The sequence below is a fragment of the Drosophila takahashii genome, chromosome X, assembly GCF_030179915.1.
Source record: "Drosophila takahashii strain IR98-3 E-12201 chromosome X, DtakHiC1v2, whole genome shotgun sequence".
NCBI lineage: Eukaryota > Metazoa > Arthropoda > Insecta > Diptera > Drosophilidae > Drosophila > Drosophila takahashii.
Window position 1 is genome coordinate 7830979 of NC_091683.1, and position 26053 is coordinate 7857031.

General features: G+C 34.7%; 1 protein-coding gene and 1 pseudogene across 1 annotated transcript; both read left to right on the plus strand.

The window, feature by feature from the left end:
* On the plus strand, positions 1-26007 carry c12.2 (von Willebrand factor A domain-containing protein c12.2). Its single transcript, XM_044395485.2, has 7 exons — positions 1-322; positions 2708-3135; positions 3199-3519; positions 3577-4151; positions 4213-6330; positions 25194-25628; positions 25769-26007. The coding sequence occupies exons 1-7, from the start codon at positions 127-129 to the stop codon at positions 25866-25868; spliced, it is 4173 nt and encodes a 1390-aa protein (XP_044251420.1). The 5' UTR covers positions 1-126; the 3' UTR covers positions 25869-26007.
* On the plus strand, positions 1078-1964 carry LOC108063517 (thioredoxin domain-containing protein 9 pseudogene; annotated as a pseudogene).
* Positions 26008-26053: the final 46 nt, after the last annotated feature.

Below are 26053 nucleotides of genomic sequence, written 5' to 3' on the forward strand. Positions count from 1 at the left end.
TAAACACGCGCGGACCGCCGCCGTTTTAGCCAAATAAATCCGGATAAGTTATCCCCATTTCGGTGCTTTAGGCCGATTTTAGTTCTATTAAAGAACCCCCAACCGAGCCCACCCCCAACGACGGCCATGCTGGCCAACCTGCAGGCCCACAGCGGCCACCTGTTGCGTCAGAGCCTGCGAAACGCGAGGATTTGGCGGCGAAGCTGGGCGAGCACGGCGGCTGGAAAGGATCAGGATGCGCAGGACGACAGCCTGACCATCGGCGATGTGAGCGTGCGGCTGCGCAAGCCCAAGGATCCACAGCTGGTGCCGCAGCAATACGGTGAGCATTAGGGGATGCCAAGATCTCCGGGAAGTACAAAGGTCAACCAAGTGCCTTTATCTCTGTGCCCTGAAGATCCAGTCCATCCCATCATTATATCATCCCATTAGCTCATCTTTAATCTATTATAATATAGATACATATTTCTAATATAATATAATATAACTATTAGTGATTTCCTAATTGTAAAGACCATAAAAGGATTAGTATATCTTATCATCATGATTGTCTTTTGGAGTACAGCTATAAATTTAGTCCATCCTATTATTATATCACATTAGATCATCTTTGATGGAGTAGGATAGGGCATACATTCATATATTTAATATAATTGTTATTGATATCCTAATTGTAAAAACCATAATATGATTTGTATATCTTATCGTCAGGATTGTCTTTTTAAGTAAATCTACTTAAGAGTAAATTATTCCTTTATTCCTTTTCCCTATTCTATAAACGGAGTATATTTCTTAAACTCACAAGAATCTTTACTATTTCCCGTTAAAAAATTAACATTTTGAAAGTAAATTATTCCTTGAGAATAATATTATAAGTATGTATGTATATGTAGATATTTGAGAATTCCCATCCCTTAATTGGAGTATATTTCTTAAACTCTGAAGATTCTGTTATATTTTCCATAAAAATATCAACATTTTTAAACTATTTCAACTATATAATACAAAATACCTTTTAAAAAAAATCTTCTTAAATTAAAATACAACATAATATTACATTTATAACGTCAAGTTACCAAAGAACCTTACATTTTCGAAAAGATTTCGATTACGTCTGAAAAATACAACCTAAAAGCTGTAAAAATACAAAATAACAAGTAACCAAGAAACCACCCAGAAAACCTACTATTCAAGGACAACTGCAAGCTCGAGATGAAGGAGGCAACCAAGAAAAAGCAGCAGGAGTGGATCAGGAACGGCCATGGGAAGTACTCGGATCTGGGATCCGAAAAGGGCTTCTTCGAGATGACCAAGAAGTCGCAGAACTTTGTGTGCCACTTCTATGCCAGCGGCAACGAGCACTGCAAGCTGGTGGACAAGCACCTGAGGATCCTGGCGCCGCGACACCTGGAGGCGCGTTTCTGCAAGGTGAACGCCGCCCGGGCTCCCTTCCTCACCCGCCGCCTCCGCATGGAGGTGCTGCCCACCGTCGTCCTGGTGAAGGACAGCAGGACCAGGGACTTTATCGTCGGACTCAGCGAACTGGGCGACCGCGCAGACTTCGCCACCGAGGCGATGGAAAGGCGGATCGCCCTCTCCGGGACCATCGATAAGCAGCCATCGAATGGGAAGAGCGCATCGAATGGAAATGGAAACGGGAACGGGAAACCCAAGTCCAACTTGAAACGCCCAAGGAAATCGAAACGCGGCCACTCCGGATAACTCTGACTATCAATACCCATATATTTTATAGAGCACCCTTATTCGGCTGCCTTTCCACGGTTTTTTTGCCTTATATTTTTGATCCATCATTACTAAACTTGGGACCACTCAAAATTTAAACTATATTATATTGTATCATATTATAAACACATTTGGCAGTTGAACTTTTAAAAATGTACCACAGGCTTTTATAATTATCTATGCATTTCTGCTAAGCATCGAGGAAAATGTATTAAATTCCATGTTCAAAATAAAACAGTTGTGTTCTTAGTGAATTAAGAGTTTAAGGTACTTTATAGCTATATCATCCATTATAAATATTTTACAAAGAGCCTTTCTAGAGGTTCCAAACCTAAGTTTTTAATATTTAATAGTTAATACGAATTTTTCTTAATGAATTAAAAGTTTAAGGTACTTAATAGTTATATTACATATTATATATATTTTATAAAGAGCCTTTCTAGAGGTTCCAAACCTTTAGTTTTTATTATTTAAAAGGTAATACTTATTATAAAGTAAATGTATCCTTGGGAAGTAAGATTTGATATATGAATATTCTGTTTTTTATCCCGATCCCTAGTGAAATACGCTCTTGATCCATCATTACTAAACTTATTATTTATTAAATCAAATATTATATATACTTTATAAAGAGTCTTTCTAGAGGTTCCAAACCTATAGTTTTTATTATTTAAAAGTAATACTTATTCTAAAGGTTATGTATTCTTGGGAAGTAAAATCTGTTATATAATTATTCTGTTCTTTATCCCAATCCCCAGTGAAATACGCTCTTGATTTATCATTACTAAACTTAAGACCACTCAAAAAATTGTTTGAACTATATTATATCATTGGTTATATCATACATATATTATAAATATTTTATTAAGAGCCTTTCTAGAGTTTCCAAACTTATAGTTTTAAATATTTAATACGTATTGTAAAGTAAATATATAATTATTCTGTTCTATATCCCGATCCCTAGTGAAATACGCCCCGGATGGCAGCCTGCAGCTGTCGCAGTCGGCCCTGCACCACCTGCGCTGGATGCTGCAGAAGGACGCACTGCGTCAAGACATGTTCCTGCTGGGCCAGCCGGGCCCGCTGCGCCGCCAGCTGGCCATGCAGTTCCTGGAGCTCACGCAGCGCGAGGTGGAGTATGTGGCTCTCAGCAGGGACACCACCGAGAGCGATCTGAAGCAGCGACGCGAGATCCACGACAGGGCGGCCATCTACTACGACCAGGGAGCAGTGCGTGCCGCCCTCAATGGTCGCGTCCTCGTCCTCGACGGCGTGGAGCACGCGGAGCGGAATGTGCTGCCCATACTGAACAATCTGCTGGAGAATCGGGAGATGCACTTGGAGAGCGGCAAGTTCCTGATGTCGCCCGAGCGCTACGACAAGCTTTTGGAGGTGGGTTATTGCTGTTAATCCCCTGGTTAAACCAGCTAATCTTTATCTACTATCTACAACTAGAAACATTCGCGGGAACAGCTGGATGAATGGGGGTTGTTGAGGGTTTCCGAGGAATTTCGAGTGGTGGCCCTCGGTCTGCCCACGCACAAGTACAAGGGCACTCCGCTGGATCCGCCACTGCGCTCCCGCTTCCAGTCCCGCAACGTGACCACCTACTCCTACGGCGAGCTGTACGAGGAACTGCAGCAGGAGGCGCCCGCTGTGCCCGGCGAGCAGCTGAAGCAGCTACTGACCTTCGCTTTGACCCTGCAGCAGGCGGATCCTGCGCTCCAGCTGCCGGATTTCCCGCTCCACAACCTGAGATTGGGTGTCAGGATGCTGGTGGGTACAGCAGTTGATGAGTAATGAGTTTCTTAATCACATTTTAAACTCCCTTAGGAGGCGAATCCCTCTCTGAGCCTGCATGATATCATCAGCAGGATATATCCCTACCAAAGCATGCTAAAGTCCGACCAAAAGAAGCGCGTGGAGGAGCTGCTCAAGAAGCTGGACATTCAGTTGGTGCCCAGCGGCAGCGTCAAGAGAATCGCCAGTAGGACTGGAGATCAAGGGGAAGTTGTACTCAACCTAGATGAACTGCAGCTGCAGCTGCCCGGAGGAGAGACGCCTTCTTCCGCTGCCACTACCTTTGTAGATCTGCCCCATCAGCGACAGGCGCTGGCCAGTCTGCTGCAAGCCTACGCGGTGGGCGATGTGTGCCTGGTGGGCGAGAAGGGCGTGGGCAAGCTGACCCTCACCCAGGAGCTGCTCCGCCTGCTGCAGCAAAGCTCAGAGCCCATGATGCTGTACGAGGACATGACCAGCAGGGACCTCGTCCAGCAGCGGATCACGAGTGCCGAGGGCGACACCGTCTGGCGGGATTCGCCTCTAGTGCGGGCTGCCAAATCGGGATCCGTGGCGGTCCTGAATGGCCTGCATCGCCTGCACAAGAGCACGGCCAGCGTTCTGCAGCGGTGAATATATATTCCATTACCTTAAATACACCCCTAACTAATCGCATTTCATTCTTTACAGCCTCATTCACGATCGGGAACTGCAGCTGTGCGATGGCACTACTCTGCTGGGCGCCCATCGCTACCAGGCGCTGCTCCAGCAGGAGGGATTCACCGAGGACAAGCTCACCGCACTCGGTTTCCTGCCCATGCACAGATCCTTCCGCGTGGTGGCCCTGGCCGAACCACCGCGTCCTGGGGGCGGACAACCCAATTGGCTGACTCCCGAGCTGCTCAGCCTGTTTCTCTACCAGGAGCTGCGTCCGCTAAGCCAGAGCGAGGAGGAGGAGCTGCTGGCACAGCTGTGCGGTGGAGGACTGCCCGCTGGCATGGAGCCGCTGCTGAAGCTGGCCCAGCTGCTCAGATCCTCGCAGGATCCACTGCTGCAGGGATTGGCCGGCACGCTGTCCACGCGGCAGCTGCTCAAACTGGCCCGCCGCCTGGCCGCCTATCCTCGCAGCGAGCTGAGCGATGTCCACGAGATGCTGCAGAACACATTCCTGGCCAGATTCATGCCGGCCCTTTCACGTGGCGCTTTGGAACAGGCCATCCAGCAGGTGGGCATACGGCCAACGGAGTTTAAGACCAAGAAAAGCCAGAAAAACCAGATAGCCGTTGAGAATAACACCCTAAGAATCGGCTCCACGCACTGGCCACTCGGCCAACCCAGCCAGGAGCAGCTGTCCAAGGTGCCCAGCACGCTGTTCTACGAGATGCCGCAGCATCTGCAGCTGCTGGAGCGCCTGCTGCAGGACTACCTCATCGGGGAGCACCTGCTGCTGGTGGGCAACCAGGGTGTGGGCAAGAACAAGCTGGTCGATCGCCTGCTGGAGCTGATGCAGCGGCCCAGGGAGTACATCCAGCTGCACAGGGACACCACCGTCCACAGCCTGACGCTCCAAGCGACGCTTAAGGATGGCCAGGTGTCGTACGAGGACAGTGCGCTCGTTCAGGCAGTGCGATCCGGCCACGTTCTCGTGGTGGACGAGGCGGACAAGGCGCCCGTTAATGTGACCTGCATACTGCGCACTCTCGTGGAGAGCGGCGAAATGGTGCTGGCCGATGGCCGGAGGATTGTGCCAGCGGGTGCCGGCGGCAGGACGCCCAACTCCATTGAAACGCATCCCGATTTCCGACTCATCGTACTGGCCAATCGCCCGGGATTTCCCTTCCTCGGCAACGATTTCTTTGCCGCTTTGGGCGATGTCTTCAGCTGCCATGCCATCAGCAATCCGGATCCGGACTCCGAGATCTTCCTGCTGCAGCAATACGGACCCAAGGTGCCCATCAAGACGCTGCGCACCCTGGTGAATGCCTTCGGGGAGCTGCGAACTCTGGCCGACGAGGGCATGCTCAACTATCCCTACTCCACGCGCGAGGTGGTGAGCATTGTCAAGCATCTGGAACGCTACCCGGAGGAGAACATGTCCGAGGTGGTGGGCAACGTGCTCGACTTCGATCGCTACCAGCCGGAGGCCCTGCAGCAGGTCAACCAGGTGCTGGCCAAGCACGGCATCGAGTCGTATGCCGAGGAGGAGATCCAGGCCATCAGGCGGCAGAAGAAGCTGCAGGCGTCCGTCAAGCGGCACAGCGGCCTCGGCGTCTCGGGACCGAAGTTCGGCAAGCTGGACCCCAAGAACGAGCCGCATGTGGGCGGGAATACGTGGGCCGGCGGCAGCGGGGGCCGCGACACCGCCGGACTGGGCGGCAAGGGCGGTCCCTTTCGGCTGGACAAGGGCCACAAGGTCCATCAGCTGAGCGACGAGGAGAAGGCCGATGTGCCCGAGGAGATCAAGCGGGCCGCACGCGAAATGAACCGCAAGGCGTTCGAGGAGAAGCTCAAGGAGATCAAGATGTCCGCCCACGACCACCGGCTGTACGCCCAGTTCAGCGAGCCCAATCGCAAGCAGGTGCAGCAGCTGAAGGCCGTCCTGGAGGCCATGCAGACGAAGAGCAAGGAGCGCCAGTGGCAGAAGTACCAGACCCACGGCGACCTCGACGACACCCGACTCGTCGAGGGCATCACCGGCGAGAAGAACATCTACAGGCGGCGGGCGGAGGCCAATCCCTGGGCGGATCACGTCCAGGAGAAGCCCAACCGACTCAAGCTGGTCGTCGATGTCTCGGGTTCGATGTACAGGTGAGTGCGATGGTTCAGCAGATCGTTGGGATTTTTGGCGTAGGACCATTTTTGGCCAAGTTACAGCAAAGAAACCAAAGAAAATATTCAAATTTTTGTCAAAAACTGAAATCTCGAAACTGAAATCCCGAATTTCCAAAAAAAAACAAACAAAACCCGTTTTTTCGCTATAACAAAGTAAATACTGATTCAAAGTATGGATTGTCATACCTTTCTGAACTCGTTATTAAATTTCCTAACGATTGGCATTTAAACCTTGACAATTTATTCATTTTTAATTTTTCGCAAAAAATCATGGGGTACCCCCTTATAAAAAAATTTAAAATTGGCGAAAATTTTATTTTTCTAAAATTACACGGAAAGTTTTATGGATTTATAGCAAATTTTGTTATCTGTTCAAAACAGTATGAATTTTTGGTGTAGGACCATTTTTGGCCAAGTAACAGCAAAAAAACCAAAAGAAAAAATTCCAATTTTTGTCAAAAACTGAAATCGCGAATTTCCAAAAAAAAACCAAACCCGTTTTTTCGCTATAACAAAGTAAATACTGATTCAAAGTATAGATTGTCATACCTTTCTGAACTCGTTATTAAATTTCCTAACGATTGGCATTTAAACCTTGACAATTTATTCATTTTTAATTTTTCGCAAAAAATCATGGGGTACCCCCTTATAAAAAAATTTAAAATTGGCGAAAATTTTATTTTTCCAAAATTACACGGAAAGTTTTATGGATTTATAGCAAATTTTGTTATCTGTTCAAAACAGTATGAATTTTTGGTGTAGGACAATTTTTAGCCAAGTTACAGCAAAAAAACCAAAAGAAAAAATTCCAATTTTTGTCAAAAACTGAAATCGCGAATTTCCAAAAAAAAAAACCAAACCCGTTTTTTCGCTAAAACGTTGCAGTTTTTTCGCTATAACAAAGCAAATACTGATTCAAAGTATGGATTGTCATACCTTTCTGAACTCGTTATTAAATTTCCTAACGATTGGCATTTAAACCTTGACAATTTATTCATTTTTATATTTTCGCAAAAAATCATGGGGTACCCCCTTATAAAAAAATTTAAAATTGGCGAAAATTTTATTTTTCCAAAATTACACGGAAAGTTTTATGGATTTATAGCAAATTTTGTTATCTGTTCAAAACAGTATGAATTTTTGGTGTAGGACCATTTTTGGCCAAGTTACAGCAAAAAAATCAAAAGAAAAAATTCCAATTTTTGTCAAAAACTGAAATCGCGAATTTCCAAAAAAAAACCAAACCCGTTTTTTCGCTAAAACGTTGCACTTTTTTCGCTATAACAAAGTAAATACTGATTCAAAGTATGGATTGTCATACCTTTCTGAACTCGTTATTAAATTTCCTAACGATTGGCATTTAAACCTTGACAATTTATTCATTTTTAATTTTTCGCAAAAAATCATGGGGTACCCCCTTATAAAAAAATTTAAAATTGGCGAAAATTTTATTTTTCCAAAATTACACGGAAAGTTTTATGGATTTATAGCAAATTTTGTTATCTGTTCAAAACAGTATGAATTTTTGGTGTAGGACCATTTTTAGCCAAGTTACAGCAAAAAAACCAAAAGAAAAAATTCCAATTTTTGTCAAAAACTGAAATCGCGAATTTCCAAAAAAAAACCAAACCCGTTTTTTCGCTAAAACGTTGCACTTTTTTCGCTATAACAAAGTAAATACTGATTCAAAGTATGGATTGTCATACCTTTCTGAACTCGTTATTAAATTTCCTAACGATTGGCATTTAAACCTTGACAATTTATTCATTTTTAATTTTTCGCAAAAAATCATGGGGTACCCCCTTATAAAAAAATTTAAAATTGGCGAAAATTTTATTTTTCCAAAATTACACGGAAAGTTTTATGGATTTATAGCAAATTTTGTTATCTGTTCAAAACAGTATGAATTTTTGGTGTAGGACCATTTTTGGCCAAGTTACAGCAAAAAAACCAAAAGAAAAAATTCCAATTTTTGTCAAAAACTTAAATTGCGAATTTCCAAAAAAAAACCAAACCCGTTTTTTCGCTAAAACGAAGCAGTTTTTTCGCTATAACAAAGCAAATACTGATTCAAAGTATGGATTGTCATACCTTTCTGAACTCGTTATTAAATTTCCTAACGATTGGCATTTAAACCTTGACAATTTATTCATTTTTAATTTTTCGCAAAAAATCATGGGGTACCCCCTTATAAAAAAATTTAAAATTGGCGAAAATTTTATTTTTCCAAAATTACACGGAAAGTTTTATGGATTTATAGCAAATTTTGTTATCTGTTCAAAACAGTATGAATTTTTGGTGTAGGACAATTTTTAGCCAAGTTACAGCAAAAAAACCAAAAGAAAAAATTCCAATTTTTGTCAAAAACTGAAATCGCGAATTTCCAAAAAAAAACCAAACCCGTTTTTTCGCTAAAACGTTGCAGTTTTTTCGCTATAACAAAGCAAATACTGATTCAAAGTATGGATTGTCATACCTTTCTGAACTCGTTATTAAATTTCCTAACGATTGGCATTTAAACCTTGACAATTTATTCATTTTTATATTTTCGCAAAAAATCATGGGGTACCCCCTTATAAAAAAATTAAAAATTGGCGAAAATTTTATTTTTCCAAAATCACACGGAAAGTTATATGGATTTATAGCAAATTTTGTTATCTGTTCAAAACAGTATGAATTTTTGGTGTAGGACCATTTTTGGCCAAGTTACAGCAAAAAAACCAAAAGAAAAAATTCCAATTTTTGTCAAAAACTGAAATCGCGAATTTCCAAAAAAAAACCAAACCCGTTTTTTTGCTAAAACGTTGCACTTTTTTCGCTATAACAAAGTAAATACTGATTCAAAGTATGGATTGTCATACCTTTCTGAACTCGTTATTAAATTTCCTAACGATTGGCATTTAAACCTTGACAATTTATTCATTTTTAATTTTTCGCAAAAAATCATGGGGTACCCCCTTATAAAAAAATTTAAAATTGGCGAAAATTTTATTTTTCCAAAATTACACGGAAAGTTTTATGGATTTATAGCAAATTTTGTTATCTGTTCAAAACAGTATGAATTTTTGGTGTAGGACAATTTTTAGCCAAGTTACAGCAAAAAAACCAAAAGAAAAAATTCCAATTTTTGTCAAAAACTGAAATCGCGAATTTCCAAAAAAAAACCAAACCCGTTTTTTCGCTATAACAAAGTAAATACTGATTCAAAGTATGGATTGTCATACCTTTCTGAACTCGTTATTAAATTTCCTAACGATTGGCATTTAAACCTTGACAATTTATTCATTTTTTGGTGTAGGACCATTTTTGGCCAAGTTACAGCAAAAAAAACAAAAGAAAAAATTCCAATTTTTGTCAAAAACTGAAATCGCGAATTTCCAAAAAAAAACCAAACCCGTTTTTTCGCTATAACAAAGTAAATACTGATTCAAAGTATGGATTGTCATACCTTTCTGAACTCGTTATTAAATTTCCTAACGATTGGCATTTAAACCTTGACAATTTATTCATTTTTAATTTTTCGCAAAAAATCATGGGGTACCCCCTTATAAAAAAATTTAAAATTGGCGAAAATTTTATTTTTCCAAAATCACACGGAAAGTTATATGGATTTATAGCAAATTTTGTTATCTATCTATAAAAACCAAACCCGTTTTTTCGCTATAACAAAGTAAATACTGATTCAAAGTATGGATTGTCATACCTTTCTGAACTCGTTATTAAATTTCCTAACGATTGGCATTTAAATCTTGACAATTTAATCATTTTTAATTTTTCGCAAAAAATCATGGGGTACCCCCTTATAAAAAAATTAAAAATTGGCGAAAATTTTATTTTTCCAAAATCACACGGAAAGTTATATGGATTTATAGCAAATTTTGTTATCTGTTCAAAACAGTATGAATTTTTGGTGTAGGACCATTTTTAGCCAAGTTACAGCAAAAAACCCAAAAGAAAAAATTCCAATTTTTGTCAAAAACTGAAATCGCGAATTTCCAAAAAAAAAAACCAAACCCGTTTTTTCGCTAAAACGTTGCAGTTTTTTCGCTATAACAAAGTAAATACTGATTCAAAGTATGGATTGTCATACCTTTCTGAACTCGTTATTAAATTTCCTAACGATTGGCATTTAAACCTTGACAATTTATTCATTTTTAATTTTTCGCAAAAAATCATGGGGTACCCCCTTATAAAAAAATTAAAAATTGGCGAAAATTTTATTTTTCCAAAATCACACGGAAAGTTATATGGATTTATAGCAAATTTTGTTATCTTTTCAAAACAGTATGTATTTTTGGTGTAGGACCATTTTTGGCCAAGTTACAGCAAAAAAACCAAAGGAAAATATTCCAATTTTTGTCAAAAACTGAAATCGCGAATTTCCAAAAAAAAAACCAAACCCGTTTTTTCGCTATAACAAAGTAAATACTGATTCAAAGTATGGATTGTCATACCTTTCTGAACTCGTTATTAAATTTCCTAACGATTGGCATTTAAACCTTGACAATTTATTCATTTTTAATTTTTCGCAAAAAATCATGGGGTACCCCCTTATAAAAAAATTTAAAATTGGCGAAAATTTTATTTTTCCAAAATTACACTGAAAGTTTTATGGATTTATAGCAAATTTTGTTATCTGTTCAAAACAGTATGAATTTTTGGTGTAGGACCATTTTTGGCCAAGTTACAGCAAAAAAACCAAAAGAAAAAATTCCAATTTTTGTCAAAAACTGAAATCGCGAATTTCCAAAAAAAAACCAAACCCGTTTTTTCGCTATAACAAAGTAAATACTGATTCAAAGTATGGATTGTCATACCTTTCTGAACTCGTTATTAAATTTCCTAACGATTGGCATTTAAACCTTGACAATTTATTCATTTTTAATTTTTCGCAAAAAATCATGGGGTACCCCCTTATAAAAAAATTTAAAATTGGCGAAAATTTTATTTTTCCAAAATCACACGGAAAGTTATATGGATTTATAGCAAATTTTGTTATCTTTTCAAAACAGTATGTATTTTTGGTGTAGGACCATTTTTGGCCAAGTTACAGCAAAAAAACCAAAGGAAAATATTCCAATTTTTGTCAAAAACTGAAATCGCGAATTTCCAAAAAAAAACCAAACCCGTTTTTTCGCTATAACAAAGTAAATACTGATTCAAAGTATGGATTGTCATACCTTTCTGAGCTCGTTATTAAATTTCCTAACGATTGGCATTTAAATCTTGACAATTTAATCATTTTTAATTTTTCGCAAAAAATCATGGGGTACCCCCTTATAAAAAAATTAAAAATTGGCGAAAATTTTATTTTTCCAAAATCACACGGAAAGTTATATGGATTTATAGCAAATTTTGTTATCTGTTCAAAACAGTATGAATTTTTGGTGTAGGACCATTTTTAGCCAAGTTACAGCAAAAAACCCAAAAGAAAAAATTCCAATTTTTGTCAAAAACTGAAATCGCGAATTTCCAAAAAAAAAACCAAACCCGTTTTTTCGCTAAAACGTTGCAGTTTTTTCGCTATAACAAAGTAAATACTGATTCAAAGTATGGATTGTCATACCTTTCTGAACTCGTTATTAAATTTCCTAACGATTGGCATTTAAACCTTGACAATTTATTCATTTTTAATTTTTCGCAAAAAATCATGGGGTACCCCCTTATAAAAAAATTTAAAATTGGCGAAAATTTTATTTTTCCAAAATTACACTGGAAGTTTTATGGATTTATAGCAAATTTTGTTATCTGTTCAAAACAGTATGCATTTTTGGTGTAGGACCATTTTTGGCCAAGTTACAGCAAAAAAACCAAAAGAAAAAATTCCAATTTTTGTCAAAAACTGAAATCGCGAATTTCCAAAAAAAAACCAAACCCGTTTTTTCGCTATAACAAAGTAAATACTGATTCAAAGTATGGATTGTCATACCTTTCTGAACTCGTTATTAAATTTCCTAACGATTGGCATTTAAACCTTGACAATTTATTCATTTTTAATTTTTCGCAAAAAATCATGGGGTACCCCCTTATAAAAAAATTTAAAATTGGCGAAAATTTTATTTTTCCAAAATCACACGGAAAGTTATATGGATTTATAGCAAATTTTGTTATCTTTTCAAAACAGTATGTATTTTTGGTGTAGGACCATTTTTGGCCAAGTTACAGCAAAAAAACCAAAGGAAAATATTCCAATTTTTGTCAAAAACTGAAATCGCGAATTTCCAAAAAAAAACCAAACCCGTTTTTTCGCTATAACAAAGTAAATACTGATTCAAAGTATGGATTGTCATACTTTTCTGAACTCGTTATTAAATTTCCTAACGATTGGCATTTAAACCTTGACAATTTATTCATTTTTAATTTTTCGCAAAAAATAATGGGGTACCCCCTTATAAAAAAATTTAAAATTGGCGAAAATTTTATTTTTCCAAAATCACACTGGAAGTTTTATGGATTTATAGCAAATTTTGTTATCTGTTCAAAACAGTATGCATTTTTGGTGTAGGACCATTTTTGGCCAAGTTACAGCAAAAAAACCAAAGGAAAATATTCCAATTTTTGTCAAAAACTGAAATCGCGAATTTCCAAAAAAAAACCAAACCCGTTTTTTCGCTATAACAAAGTAAATACTGATTCAAAGTATGGATTGTCATACCTTTCTGAACTCGTTATTAAATTTCCTAACGATTGGCATTTAAATCTTGACAATTTAATCATTTTTAATTTTTCGCAAAAAATCATGGGGTACCCCCTTATAAAAAAATTAAAAATTGGCGAAAATTTTATTTTTCCAAAATCACACGGAAAGTTATATGGATTTATAGCAAATTTTGTTATCTGTTCAAAACAGTATGAATTTTTGGTGTAGGACCATTTTTAGCCAAGTTACAGCAAAAAACCCAAAAGAAAAAATTCCAATTTTTGTCAAAAACTGAAATCGCGAATTTCCAAAAAAAAAACCAAACCCGTTTTTTCGCTAAAACGTTGCAGTTTTTTCGCTATAACAAAGTAAATACTGATTCAAAGTATGGATTGTCATACCTTTCTGAACTCGTTATTAAATTTCCTAACGATTGGCATTTAAACCTTGACAATTTATTCATTTTTAATTTTTCGCAAAAAATCATGGGGTACCCCCTTATAAAAAAATTTAAAATTGGCGAAAATTTTATTTTTCCAAAATTACACTGGAAGTTTTATGGATTTATAGCAAATTTTGTTATCTGTTCAAAACAGTATGCATTTTTGGTGTAGGACCATTTTTGGCCAAGTTACAGCAAAAAAACCAAAAGAAAAAATTCCAATTTTTGTCAAAAACTGAAATCGCGAATTTCCAAAAAAAAACCAAACCCGTTTTTTCGCTATAACAAAGTAAATACTGATTCAAAGTATGGATTGTCATACCTTTCTGAACTCGTTATTAAATTTCCTAACGATTGGCATTTAAACCTTGACAATTTATTCATTTTTAATTTTTCGCAAAAAATCATGGGGTACCCCCTTATAAAAAAATTAAAAATTGGCGAAAATTTTATTTTTCCAAAATTACACTGGAAGTTTTATGGATTTATAGCAAATTTTGTTATCTGTTCAAAACAGTATGAATTTTTGGTGTAGGACCATTTTTGGCCAAGTTACAGCAAAAAAACCAAAAGAAAAAATTCCAATTTTTGTCAAAAACTGAAATCGCGAATTTCCAAAAAAAAACCAAACCCGTTTTTTCGCTATAACAAAGTAAATACTGATTCAAAGTATGGATTGTCATACCTTTCTGAACTCGTTATTAAATTTCCTAACGATTGGCATTTAAACCTTGACAATTTATTCATTTTTAATTTTTCGCAAAAAATCATGGGGTACCCCCTTATAAAAAAATTTAAAATTGGCGAAAATTTTATTTTTCCAAAATCACACGGAAAGTTATATGGATTTATGGCAAATTTTGTTATCTTTTCAAAACAGTATGTATTTTTGGTGTAGGACCATTTTTGGCCAAGTTACAGCAAAAAAACCAAAGGAAAATATTCCAATTTTTGTCAAAAACTGAAATCGCGAATTTCCAAAAAAAAACCAAACCCGTTTTTTCGCTATAACAAAGTAAATACTGATTCAAAGTATGGATTGTCATACCTTTCTGAACTCGTTATTAAATTTCCTAACGATTGGCATTTAAACCTTGACAATTTATTCATTTTTAATTTTTCGCAAAAAATCATGGGGTACCCCCTTATAAAAAAATTTAAAATTGGCGAAAATTTTATTTTTCCAAAATTGCACTGGAAGTTTTATGGATTTATAGCAAATTTTGTTATCTGTTCAAAACAGTATGAATTTTTGGTGTAGGACCATTTTTGGCCAAGTTACAGCAAAAAAACCAAAAGAAAAAATTCCAATTTTTGTCAAAAACTGAAATCGCGAATTTCCAAAAAAAAACCAAACCCGTTTTTTCGCTATAACAAAGTAAATACTGATTCAAAGTATGGATTGTCATACCTTTCTGAACTCGTTATTAAATTTCCTAACGATTGGCATTTAAACCTTGACAATTTATTCATTTTTAATTTTTCGCAAAAAATCATGGGGTACCCCCTTATAAAAAAATTTAAAATTGGCGAAAATTTTATTTTTCCAAAATCACACGGAAAGTTATATGGATTTATAGCAAATTTTGTTATCTTTTCAAAACAGTATGTATTTTTGGTGTAGGACCATTTTTGGCCAAGTTACAGCAAAAAAACCAAAGGAAAATATTCCAATTTTTGTCAAAAACTGAAATCGCGAATTTCCAAAAAAAAACCAAACCCGTTTTTTCGCTATAACAAAGTAAATACTGATTCAAAGTATGGATTGTCATACTTTTCTGAACTCGTTATTAAATTTCCTAACGATTGGCATTTAAACCTTGACAATTTATTCATTTTTAATTTTTCGCAAAAAATCATGGGGTACCCCCTTATAAAAAAATTTAAAATTGGCGAAAATTTTATTTTTCCAAAATCACACGGAAAGTTATATGGATTTATGGCAAATTTTGTTATCTTTTCAAAACAGTATGTATTTTTGGTGTAGGACCATTTTTGGCCAAGTTACAGCAAAAAAACCAAAGGAAAATATTCCAATTTTTGTCAAAAACTGAAATCGCGAATTTCCAAAAAAAAACCAAACCCGTTTTTTCGCTATAACAAAGTAAATACTGATTCAAAGTATGGATTGTCATACCTTTCTGAACTCGTTATTAAATTTCCTAACGATTGGCATTTAAACCTGGGGTACCCCCTTATAAAAAAATTTAAAATTGGCGAAAATTTTATTTTTCCAAAATCACACGGAAAGTTATATGGATTTATAGCAAATTTTGTTATCTTTTCAAAACAGTATGTATTTTTGGTGTAGGACCATTTTTGGCCAAGTTACAGCAAAAAAACCAAAGGAAAATATTCCAATTTTTGTCAAAAACTGAAATCGCGAATTTCCAAAAAAAAACCAAACCCGTTTTTTCGCTATAACAAAGTAAATACTGATTCAAAGTATGGATTGTCATACTTTTCTGAACTCGTTATTAAATTTCCTAACGATTGGCATTTAAACCTTGACAATTTATTCATTTTTAATTTTTCGCAAAAAATCATGGGGTACCCCCTTATAAAAAAATTTAAAATTGGCGAAAATTTTATTTTTCCAAAATCACACGGAAAGTTATATGGATTTATGGCAAATTTTGTTATCTTTTCAAAACAGTATGTATTTTTGGTGTAGGACCATTTTTGGCCAAGTTACAGCAAAAAAACCAAAGGAAAATATTCCAATTTTTGTCAAAAACTGAAATCGCGAATTTCCAAAAAAAAACCAAACCCGTTTTTTCGCTATAACAAAGTAAATACTGATTCAAAGTATGGATTGTCATACCTTTCTGAACTCGTTATTAAATTTCCTAACGATTGGCATTTAAACCTTGACAATTTATTCATTTTTAATTTTTCGCAAAAAATCATGGGGTACCCCCTTATAAAAAAATTTAAAATTGGCGAAAATTTTATTTTTCCAAAATTACACTGGAAGTTTTATGGATTTATAGCAAATTTTGTTATCTGTTCAAAACAGTATGCATTTTTGGTGTAGGACCATTTTTGGCCAAGTTACAGCAAAAAAACCAAAAGAAAAATTCCAATTTTTGTCAAAAACTGAAATCGCGAATTTCCAAAAAAAAACCAAACCCGTTTTTTCGCTATAACAAAGTAAATACTGATTCAAAGTATGGATTGTCATACCTTTCTGAACTCGTTATTAAATTTCCTAACGATTGGCATTTAAACCTTGACAATTTATTCATTTTTAATTTTTCGCAAAAAATCATGGGGTACCCCCTTATAAAAAAATTTAAAATTGGCGAAAATTTTATTTTTCCAAAATTCACACTGGAAGTTATATGGATTTATAGGCAAATTTTGTTATCTTTTCAAAACAGTATGTATTTTTGGTGTAGGACCATTTTTGGCCAAGTTACAGCAAAAAAACCAAAAGAAAAAATTCCAATTTTTGTCAAAAACTGAAATCGCGAATTTCCAAAAAAAAACCAAACCCGTTTTTTCGCTATAACAAAGTAAATACTGATTCAAAGTATGGATTGTCATACCTTTCTGAACTCGTTATTAAATTTCCTAACGATTGGCATTTAAACCTTGACAATTTATTCATTTTTAATTTTTCGCAAAAAATCATGGGGTACCCCCTTATAAAAAAATTAAAAATTGGCGAAAATTTTATTTTTCCAAAATTACACTGGAAGTTTTATGGATTTATAGCAAATTTTGTTATCTGTTCAAAACAGTATGAATTTTTGGTGTAGGACCATTTTTGGCCAAGTTACAGCAAAAAAACCAAAAGAAAAAATTCCAATTTTTGTCAAAAACTGAAATCGCGAATTTCCAAAAAAAAACCAAACCCGTTTTTTCGCTATAACAAAGTAAATACTGATTCAAAGTATGGATTGTCATACCTTTCTGAACTCGTTATTAAATTTCCTAACGATTGGCATTTAAACCTTGACAATTTATTCATTTTTAATTTTTCGCAAAAAATCATGGGGTACCCCCTTATAAAAAAATTAAAAATTGGCGAAAATTTTATTTTTCCAAAATTACACTGGAAGTTTTATGGATTTATAGCAAATTTTGTTATCTGTTCAAAACAGTATGAATTTTTGGTGTAGGACCATTTTTGGCCAAGTTACAGCAAAAAAACCAAAAGAAAAAATTCCAATTTTTGTCAAAAACTGAAATCGCGAATTTCCAAAAAAAAACCAAACCCGTTTTTTCGCTATAACAAAGTAAATACTGATTCAAAGTATGGATTGTCATACCTTTCTGAACTCGTTATTAAATTTCCTAACGATTGGCATTTAAACCTGGGGTACCCCCTTATAAAAAAATTTAAAATTGGCGAAAATTTTATTTTTCCAAAATCACACGGAAAGTTATATGGATTTATGGCAAATTTTGTTATCTTTTCAAAACAGTATGTATTTTTGGTGTAGGACCATTTTTGGCCAAGTTACAGCAAAAAAACCAAAGGAAAATATTCCAATTTTTGTCAAAAACTGAAATCGCGAATTTCCAAAAAAAAACCAAACCCGTTTTTTCGCTATAACAAAGTAAATACTGATTCAAAGTATGGATTGTCATACCTTTCTGAACTCGTTATTAAATTTCCTAACGATTGGCATTTAAACCTTGACAATTTATTCATTTTTAATTTTTCGCAAAAAATCATGGGGTACCCCCTTATAAAAAAATTTAAAATTGGCGAAAATTTTATTTTTCCAAAATTACACTGGAAGTTTTATGGATTTATAGCAAATTTTGTTATCTGTTCAAAACAGTATGCATTTTTGGTGTAGGACCATTTTTGGCCAAGTTACAGCAAAAAAACCAAAAGAAAAAATTCCAATTTTTGTCAAAAACTGAAATCGCGAATTTCCAAAAAAAAACCAAACCCGTTTTTTCGCTATAACAAAGTAAATACTGATTCAAAGTATGGATTGTCATACCTTTCTGAACTCGTTATTAAATTTCCTAACGATTGGCATTTAAACCTTGACAATTTATTCATTTTTAATTTTTCGCAAAAAATCATGGGGTACCCCCTTATAAAAAAATTAAAAATTGGCGAAAATTTTATTTTTCCAAAATCACACGGAAAGTTATATGGATTTATGGCAAATTTTGTTATCTTTTCAAAACAGTATGTATTTTTGGTGTAGGACCATTTTTGGCCAAGTTACAGCAAAAAAACCAAAGGAAAATATTCCAATTTTTGTCAAAAACTGAAATCGCGAATTTCCAAAAAAAAACCAAACCCGTTTTTTCGCTATAACAAAGTAAATACTGATTCAAAGTATGGATTGTCATACCTTTCTGAACTCGTTATTAAATTTCCTAACGATTGGCATTTAAACCTTGACAATTTATTCATTTTTAATTTTTCGCAAAAAATCATGGGGTACCCCCTTATAAAAAAATTTAAAATTGGCGAAAATTTTATTTTTCCAAAATTACACTGGAAGTTTTATGGATTTATAGCAAATTTTGTTATCTGTTCAAAACAGTATGCATTTTTGGTGTAGGACCATTTTTGGCCAAGTTACAGCAAAAAAACCAAAAGAAAAAATTCCAATTTTTGTCAAAAACTGAAATCGCGAATTTCCAAAAAAAAACCAAACCCGTTTTTTCGCTATAACAAAGTAAATACTGATTCAAAGTATGGATTGTCATACCTTTCTGAACTCGTTATTAAATTTCCTAACGATTGGCATTTAAACCTTGACAATTTATTCATTTTTAATTTTTCGCAAAAAATCATGGGGTACCCCCTTATAAAAAAATTAAAAATTGGCGAAAATTTTATTTTTCCAAAATTACACTGGAAGTTTTATGGATTTATAGCAAATTTTGTTATCTGTTCAAAACAGTATGAATTTTTGGTGTAGGACCATTTTTGGCCAAGTTACAGCAAAAAAACCAAAAGAAAAAATTCCAATTTTTGTCAAAAACTGAAATCGCGAATTTCCAAAAAAAAACCAAACCCGTTTTTTCGCTATAACAAAGTAAATACTGATTCAAAGTATGGATTGTCATACCTTTCTGAACTCGTTATTAAATTTCCTAACGATTGGCATTTAAACCTTGACAATTTATTCATTTTTAATTTTTCGCAAAAAATCATGGGGTACCCCCTTATAAAAAAATTAAAAATTGGCGAAAATTTTATTTTTCCAAAATTACACTGGAAGTTTTATGGATTTATAGCAAATTTTGTTATCTGTTCAAAACAGTATGAATTTTTGGTGTAGGACCATTTTTGGCCAAGTTACAGCAAAAAAACCAAAAGAAAAAATTCCAATTTTTGTCAAAAACTGAAATCGCGAATTTCCAAAAAAAAACCAAACCCGTTTTTTCGCTATAACAAAGTAAATACTGATTCAAAGTATGGATTGTCATACCTTTCTGAACTCGTTATTAAATTTCCTAACGATTGGCATTTAAACCTGGGGTACCCCCTTATAAAAAAATTTAAAATTGGCGAACATTTTATTTTTCCAAAATCACACGGAAAGTTATATGGATTTATAGCAAATTTTGTTATCTTTTCAAAACAGTATGTATTTTTGGTGTAGGACCATTTTTGGCCAAGTTACAGCAAAAAAACCAAAGGAAAATATTCCAATTTTTGTCAAAAACTGAAATCGCGAATTTCCAAAAAAAAACCAAACCCGTTTTTTCGCTATAACAAAGTAAATACTGATTCAAAGTATGTTTCCTAACGATTGGCATTTAAACCTTGACAATTTATTCATTTTTAATTTTTCGCAAAAAATCATGGGGTACCCCCTTATAAAAAAATTTAAAATTGGCGAAAATTTTATTTTTCCAAAATTACACTGAAAGTTTTATGGATTTATAGCAATTTTTGTTATCTGTTCAAAACAGTATGAATTTTTGGTGTAGGACCATTTTTGGCCAAGTTACAGCAAAAAAACCAAAAGAAAAAATTCCAATTTTTGTCAAAAACTGAAATCGCGAATTTCCAAAAAAAAACCAAACCCGTTTTTTCGCTATAACAAAGTAAATACTGATTCAAAGTATGGATTGTCATACCTTTCTGAACTCGTTATTAAATTTCCTAACGATTGGCATTTAAACCTTGACAATTTATTCATTTTTAATTTTTCGCAAAAAATCATGGGGTACCCCCTTATAAAAAAATTTAAAATTGGCGAAAATTTTATTTTTCCAAAATTACACTGAAAGTTTTATGGATTTATAGCAAATTTTGTTATCTGTTCAAAACAGTATGAATTTTTGGTGTAGGACCATTTTTGGCCAAGTTACAGCAAAAAAACCAAAAGAAAAAATTCCAATTTTTGTCAAAAACTGAAATCGCGAATTTCCAAAAAAAAACCAAACCCGTTTTTTCGCTATAACAAAGTAAATACTGATTCAAAGTATGGATTGTCATACCTTTCTGAACTCGTTATTAAATTTCCTAACGATTGGCATTTAAACCTTGACAATTTATTCATTTTTAATTTTTCGCAAAAAATCATGGGGTACCCCCTTATAAAAAAATTTAAAATTGGCGAAAATTTTATTTTTCCAAAATCACACGGAAAGTTATATGGATTTATAGCAAATTTTGTTATCTTTTCAAAACAGTATGTATTTTTGGTGTAGGACCATTTTTGGCCAAGTTACAGCAAAAAAACCAAAAGAAAAAATTCCAATTTTTGTCAAAAACTGAAATCGCGAATTTCCAAAAAAAAACCAAACCCGTTTTTTCGCTATAACAAAGTAAATACTGATTCAAAGTATGGATTGTCATACCTTTCTGAACTCGTTATTAAATTTCCTTACGATTGGCATTTAAACCTTGACAATTTATTCATTTTTAATTTTTCGCAAAAAATCATGGGGTACCCCCTTATAAAAAAATTTAAAATTGGCGAAAATTTTATTTTTCCAAAATTACACTGGAAGTTTTATGGATTTATAGCAAATTTTGTTATCTGTTCAAAACAGTATGCATTTTTGGTGTAGGACCATTTTTGGCCAAGTTACAGCAAAAAAACCAAAAGAAAAAATTCCAATTTTTGTCAAAAACTGAAATCGCGAATTTCCAAAAAAAAACCAAACCCGTTTTTTCGCTATAACAAAGTAAATACTGATTCAAAGTATGGATTGTCATACCTTTCTGAACTCGTTATTAAATTTCCTAACGATTGGCATTTAAACCTTGACAATTTATTCATTTTTAATTTTTCGCAAAAAATCATGGGGTACCCCCTTATAAAAAAATTAAAAATTGGCGAAAATTTTATTTTTCCAAAATTACACTGGAAGTTTTATGGATTTATAGCAATTTTTGTTATCTGTTCAAAACAGTATGAATTTTTGGTGTAGGACCATTTTTGGCCAAGTTACAGCAAAAAAACCAAAAGAAAAAATTCCAATTTTTGTCAAAAACTGAAATCGCGAATTTCCAAAAAAAAACCAAACCCGTTTTTTTCGCTATAACAAAGTAAATACTGATTCAAAGTATGGATTGTCATACCTTTCTGAACTCGTTATTAAATTTCCTAACGATTGGCATTTAAACCTTGACAATTTATTCATTTTTAATTTTTCGCAAAAAATCATGGGGTACCCCCTTATAAAAAAATTTAAAATTGGCGAAAATTTTATTTTTCCAAAATTACACTGAAAGTTTTATGGATTTATAGCAAATTTTGTTATCTGTTCAAAACAGTATGAATTTTTGGTGTAGGACCATTTTTGGCCAAGTTACAGCAAAAAAACCAAAAGAAAAAATTCCAATTTTTGTCAAAAACTGAAATCGCGAATTTCCAAAAAAAAACCAAACCCGTTTTTTCGCTATAACAAAGTAAATACTGATTCAAAGTATGGATTGTCATACCTTTCTGAACTCGTTATTAAATTTCCTAACGATTGGCATTTAAACCTTGACAATTTATTCATTTTTAATTTTTCGCAAAAAATCATGGGGTACCCCCTTATAAAAAAATTTAAAATTGGCGAAAATTTTATTTTTCCAAAATCACACGGAAAGTTATATGGATTTATAGCAAATTTTGTTATCTTTTCAAAACAGTATGTATTTTTGGTGTAGGACCATTTTTGGCCAAGTTACAGCAAAAAAACCAAAAGAAAAAATTCCAATTTTTGTCAAAAACTGAAATCGCGAATTTCCAAAAAAAAACCAAACCCGTTTTTTCGCTATAACAAAGTAAATACTGATTCAAAGTATGGATTGTCATACCTTTCTGAACTCGTTATTAAATTTCCTTACGATTGGCATTTAAACCTTGACAATTTATTCATTTTTAATTTTTCGCAAAAAATCATGGGGTACCCCCTTATAAAAAAATTTAAAATTGGCGAAAATTTTATTTTTCCAAAATCACACGGAAAGTTATATGGATTTATAGCAAATTTTGTTATCTTTTCAAAACAGTATGTATTTTTGATGTAGGACCATTTTTGGCCAAGTTACAGCAAAAAAAACAAAAGAAAAAATTTCAATTTTTGTCAAAAACTGAAATCGCGAATTTCCAAAAAAAAACCAAACCCGTTTTTTCGCTATAACAAAGTAAATACTGATTCAAAGTATGGATTGTCATACCTTTCTGAACTCGTTATTAAATTTCCTAACGATTGGCATTTAAACCTTGACAATTTATTCATTTTTAATTTTTCGCAAAAAATCATGGGGTACCCCCTTATAAAAAAATTTAAAATTGGCGAAAATTTTATTTTTCCAAAATTACACTGAAAGTTTTATGGATTTATAGCAAATTTTGTTATCTGTTCAAAACAGTATGAATTTTTGGTGTAGGACCATTTTTGGCCAAGTTACAGCAAAAAAACCAAAAGAAAAAATTCCAATTTTTGTCAAAAACTGAAATCGCGAATTTCCAAAAAAAAACCAAACCCGTTTTTTCGCTATAACAAAGTAAATACTGATTCAAAGTATGGATTGTCATACCTTTCTGAACTCGTTATTAAATTTCCTAACGATTGGCATTTAAACCTTGACAATTTATTCATTTTTAATTTTTCGCAAAAAATCATGGGGTACCCCCTTATAAAAAAATTTAAAATTGGCGAAAATTTTATTTTTCCAAAATTACACTGAAAGTTTTATGGATTTATAGCAAATTTTGTTATCTGTTCAAAACAGTATGAATTTTTGGTGTAGGACCATTTTTGGCCAAGTTACAGCAAAAAAACCAAAAGAAAAAATTCCAATTTTTGTCAAAAACTGAAATCGCGAATTTCCAAAAAAAAACCAAACCCGTTTTTTCGCTATAACAAAGTAAATACTGATTCAAAGTATGGATTGTCATACCTTTCTGAACTCGTTATTAAATTTCCTAACGATTGGCATTTAAACCTTGACAATTTATTCATTTTTAATTTTTCGCAAAAAATCATGGGGTACCCCCTTATAAAAAAATTTAAAATTGGCGAAAATTTTATTTTTCCAAAATTACACTGAAAGTTTTATGGATTTATAGCAAATTTTGTTATCTGTTCAAAACAGTATGAATTTTTGGTGTAGGACCATTTTTGGCCAAGTTACAGCAAAAAAACCAAAAGAAAAAATTCCAATTTTTGTCAAAAACTGAAATCGCGAATTTCCAAAAAAAAACCAAACCCGTTTTTTCGCTATAACAAAGTAAATACTGATTCAAAGTATGGATTGTCATACCTTTCTGAACTCGTTATTAAATTTCCTAACGATTGGCATTTAAACCTTGACAATTTATTCATTTTTAATTTTTCGCAAAAAATTATGGGGTACCCCCTTATAAAAAAATTTAAAATTGGCGAAAATTTTATTTTTCCAAAATCACACGGAAAGTTATATGGATTTATAGCAAATTTTGTTATCTTTTCAAAACAGTATGTATTTTTGGTGTAGGACCATTTTTGGCCAAGTTACAGCAAAAAAACCAAAAGAAAAAATTCCAATTTTTGTCAAAAACTGAAATCGCGAACTTCCAAAAAAAAACCAAACCCGTTTTTTCGCTATAACAAAGTAAATACTGATTCAAAGTATGGATTGTCATACCTTTCTGAACTCGTTATTAAATTTCCTAACGATTGGCATTTAAACCTTGACAATTTATTCATTTTTAATTTTTCGCAAAAAATTATGGGGTACCCCCTTATAAAAAAATTTAAAATTGGCGAAAATTTTATTTTTCCAAAATCACACGGAAAGTTATATGGATTTATAGCAAATTTTGTTATCTTTTCAAAACAGTATGTATTTTTGGTGTAGGACCATTTTTGGCCAAGTTACAGCAAAAAAACCAAAAGAAAAAATTCCAATTTTTGTCAAAAACTGAAATCGCGAATTTCCAAAAAAAAACCAAACCCGTTTTTTCGCTATAACAAAGTAAATACTGATTCAAAGTATGGATTGTCATACCTTTCTGAACTCGTTATTAAATTTCCTAACGATTGGCATTTAAACCTTGACAATTTATTCATTTTTAATTTTTCGCAAAAAATCATGGGGTACCCCCTTATAAAAAAATTTAAAATTGGCGAAAATTTTATTTTTCCAAAATCACACGGAAAGTTATATGGATTTATAGCAAATTTTGTTATCTGTTTAAAACAGTATGTATTTTTGGTGTAGAACCATTTTTGGCCAAGTTCAGCCAAAAAACCAAAAGAAAAAATTTCATTTTTGGCCAAGTTACAGCAAAAAAACCAAAATAAAAAATTCCACAAAAACGATTTCATATATTTTAGGTTTAATGGCTACGATGGACGGCTGGACCGTCAGTTGGAGGCTGTGGTCATGGTGATGGAGGCCTTCGAGGGATTCGAAAAGAAGATCGTCTACGACATTGTCGGCCACAGCGGCGAAGGCTGGGAGATTCCGTTCGTGACCGCCGGCAGTCCGCCGAAAAACGACAAGGAGCGATTCGAGGCCATCCGGATGATGCACGCCCACTCGCAGTTCTGCTGGTCGGGCGACTCCACGGTGAAGGCGGCGCGGGAGGCCTGTTCCACGCTGGGAGCGGAGCAGGACTATGACAACGCCATTGTGGTGGTCCTCAGCGATGCCAATCTGCAGCGCTACGGCATCGCTCCCAAGGATCTGGCCGTGGCCCTCAAGCGGGGCGAACCGAAGGTCAAAGGTTATGCCATCTTCATTGGCAGTTTGGCCGAGGAGGCCGATGAGTTAGTATTATTTAGTATAAACTCGAGGAAAACCTTACTTAAATACTACCCTTTTGTAATCCGCTCCAAAAACCTTTCTTTAATTTCGTACAAATCTTTTTTAAATTACCGTTCCTAACTATGGCTCTTCTTCCTTCCAGAATCAATGCCGAAATGCCGGCGGGACAGAGCTTCGTCTGCATGGACCTCACCAAGCTACCTCACATCCTACAGCAGATCTTCACTTCCTCGCTGCTTTAGTGCAATTTTCAGATCCCCACAGATCGTCTAGCTTAAGTTTATGTTGATGATTCCAGTTTTATAGTTAGGCCTGAATTGAGTCTATAAATCGATTTTTGTGTAAAAATGTATAAAACGTATAGCAAAAACTGAGAAATGGCTTTTGTTTTGGGTGGCATACTTACGAGGGAGAAGACATTAAAAAG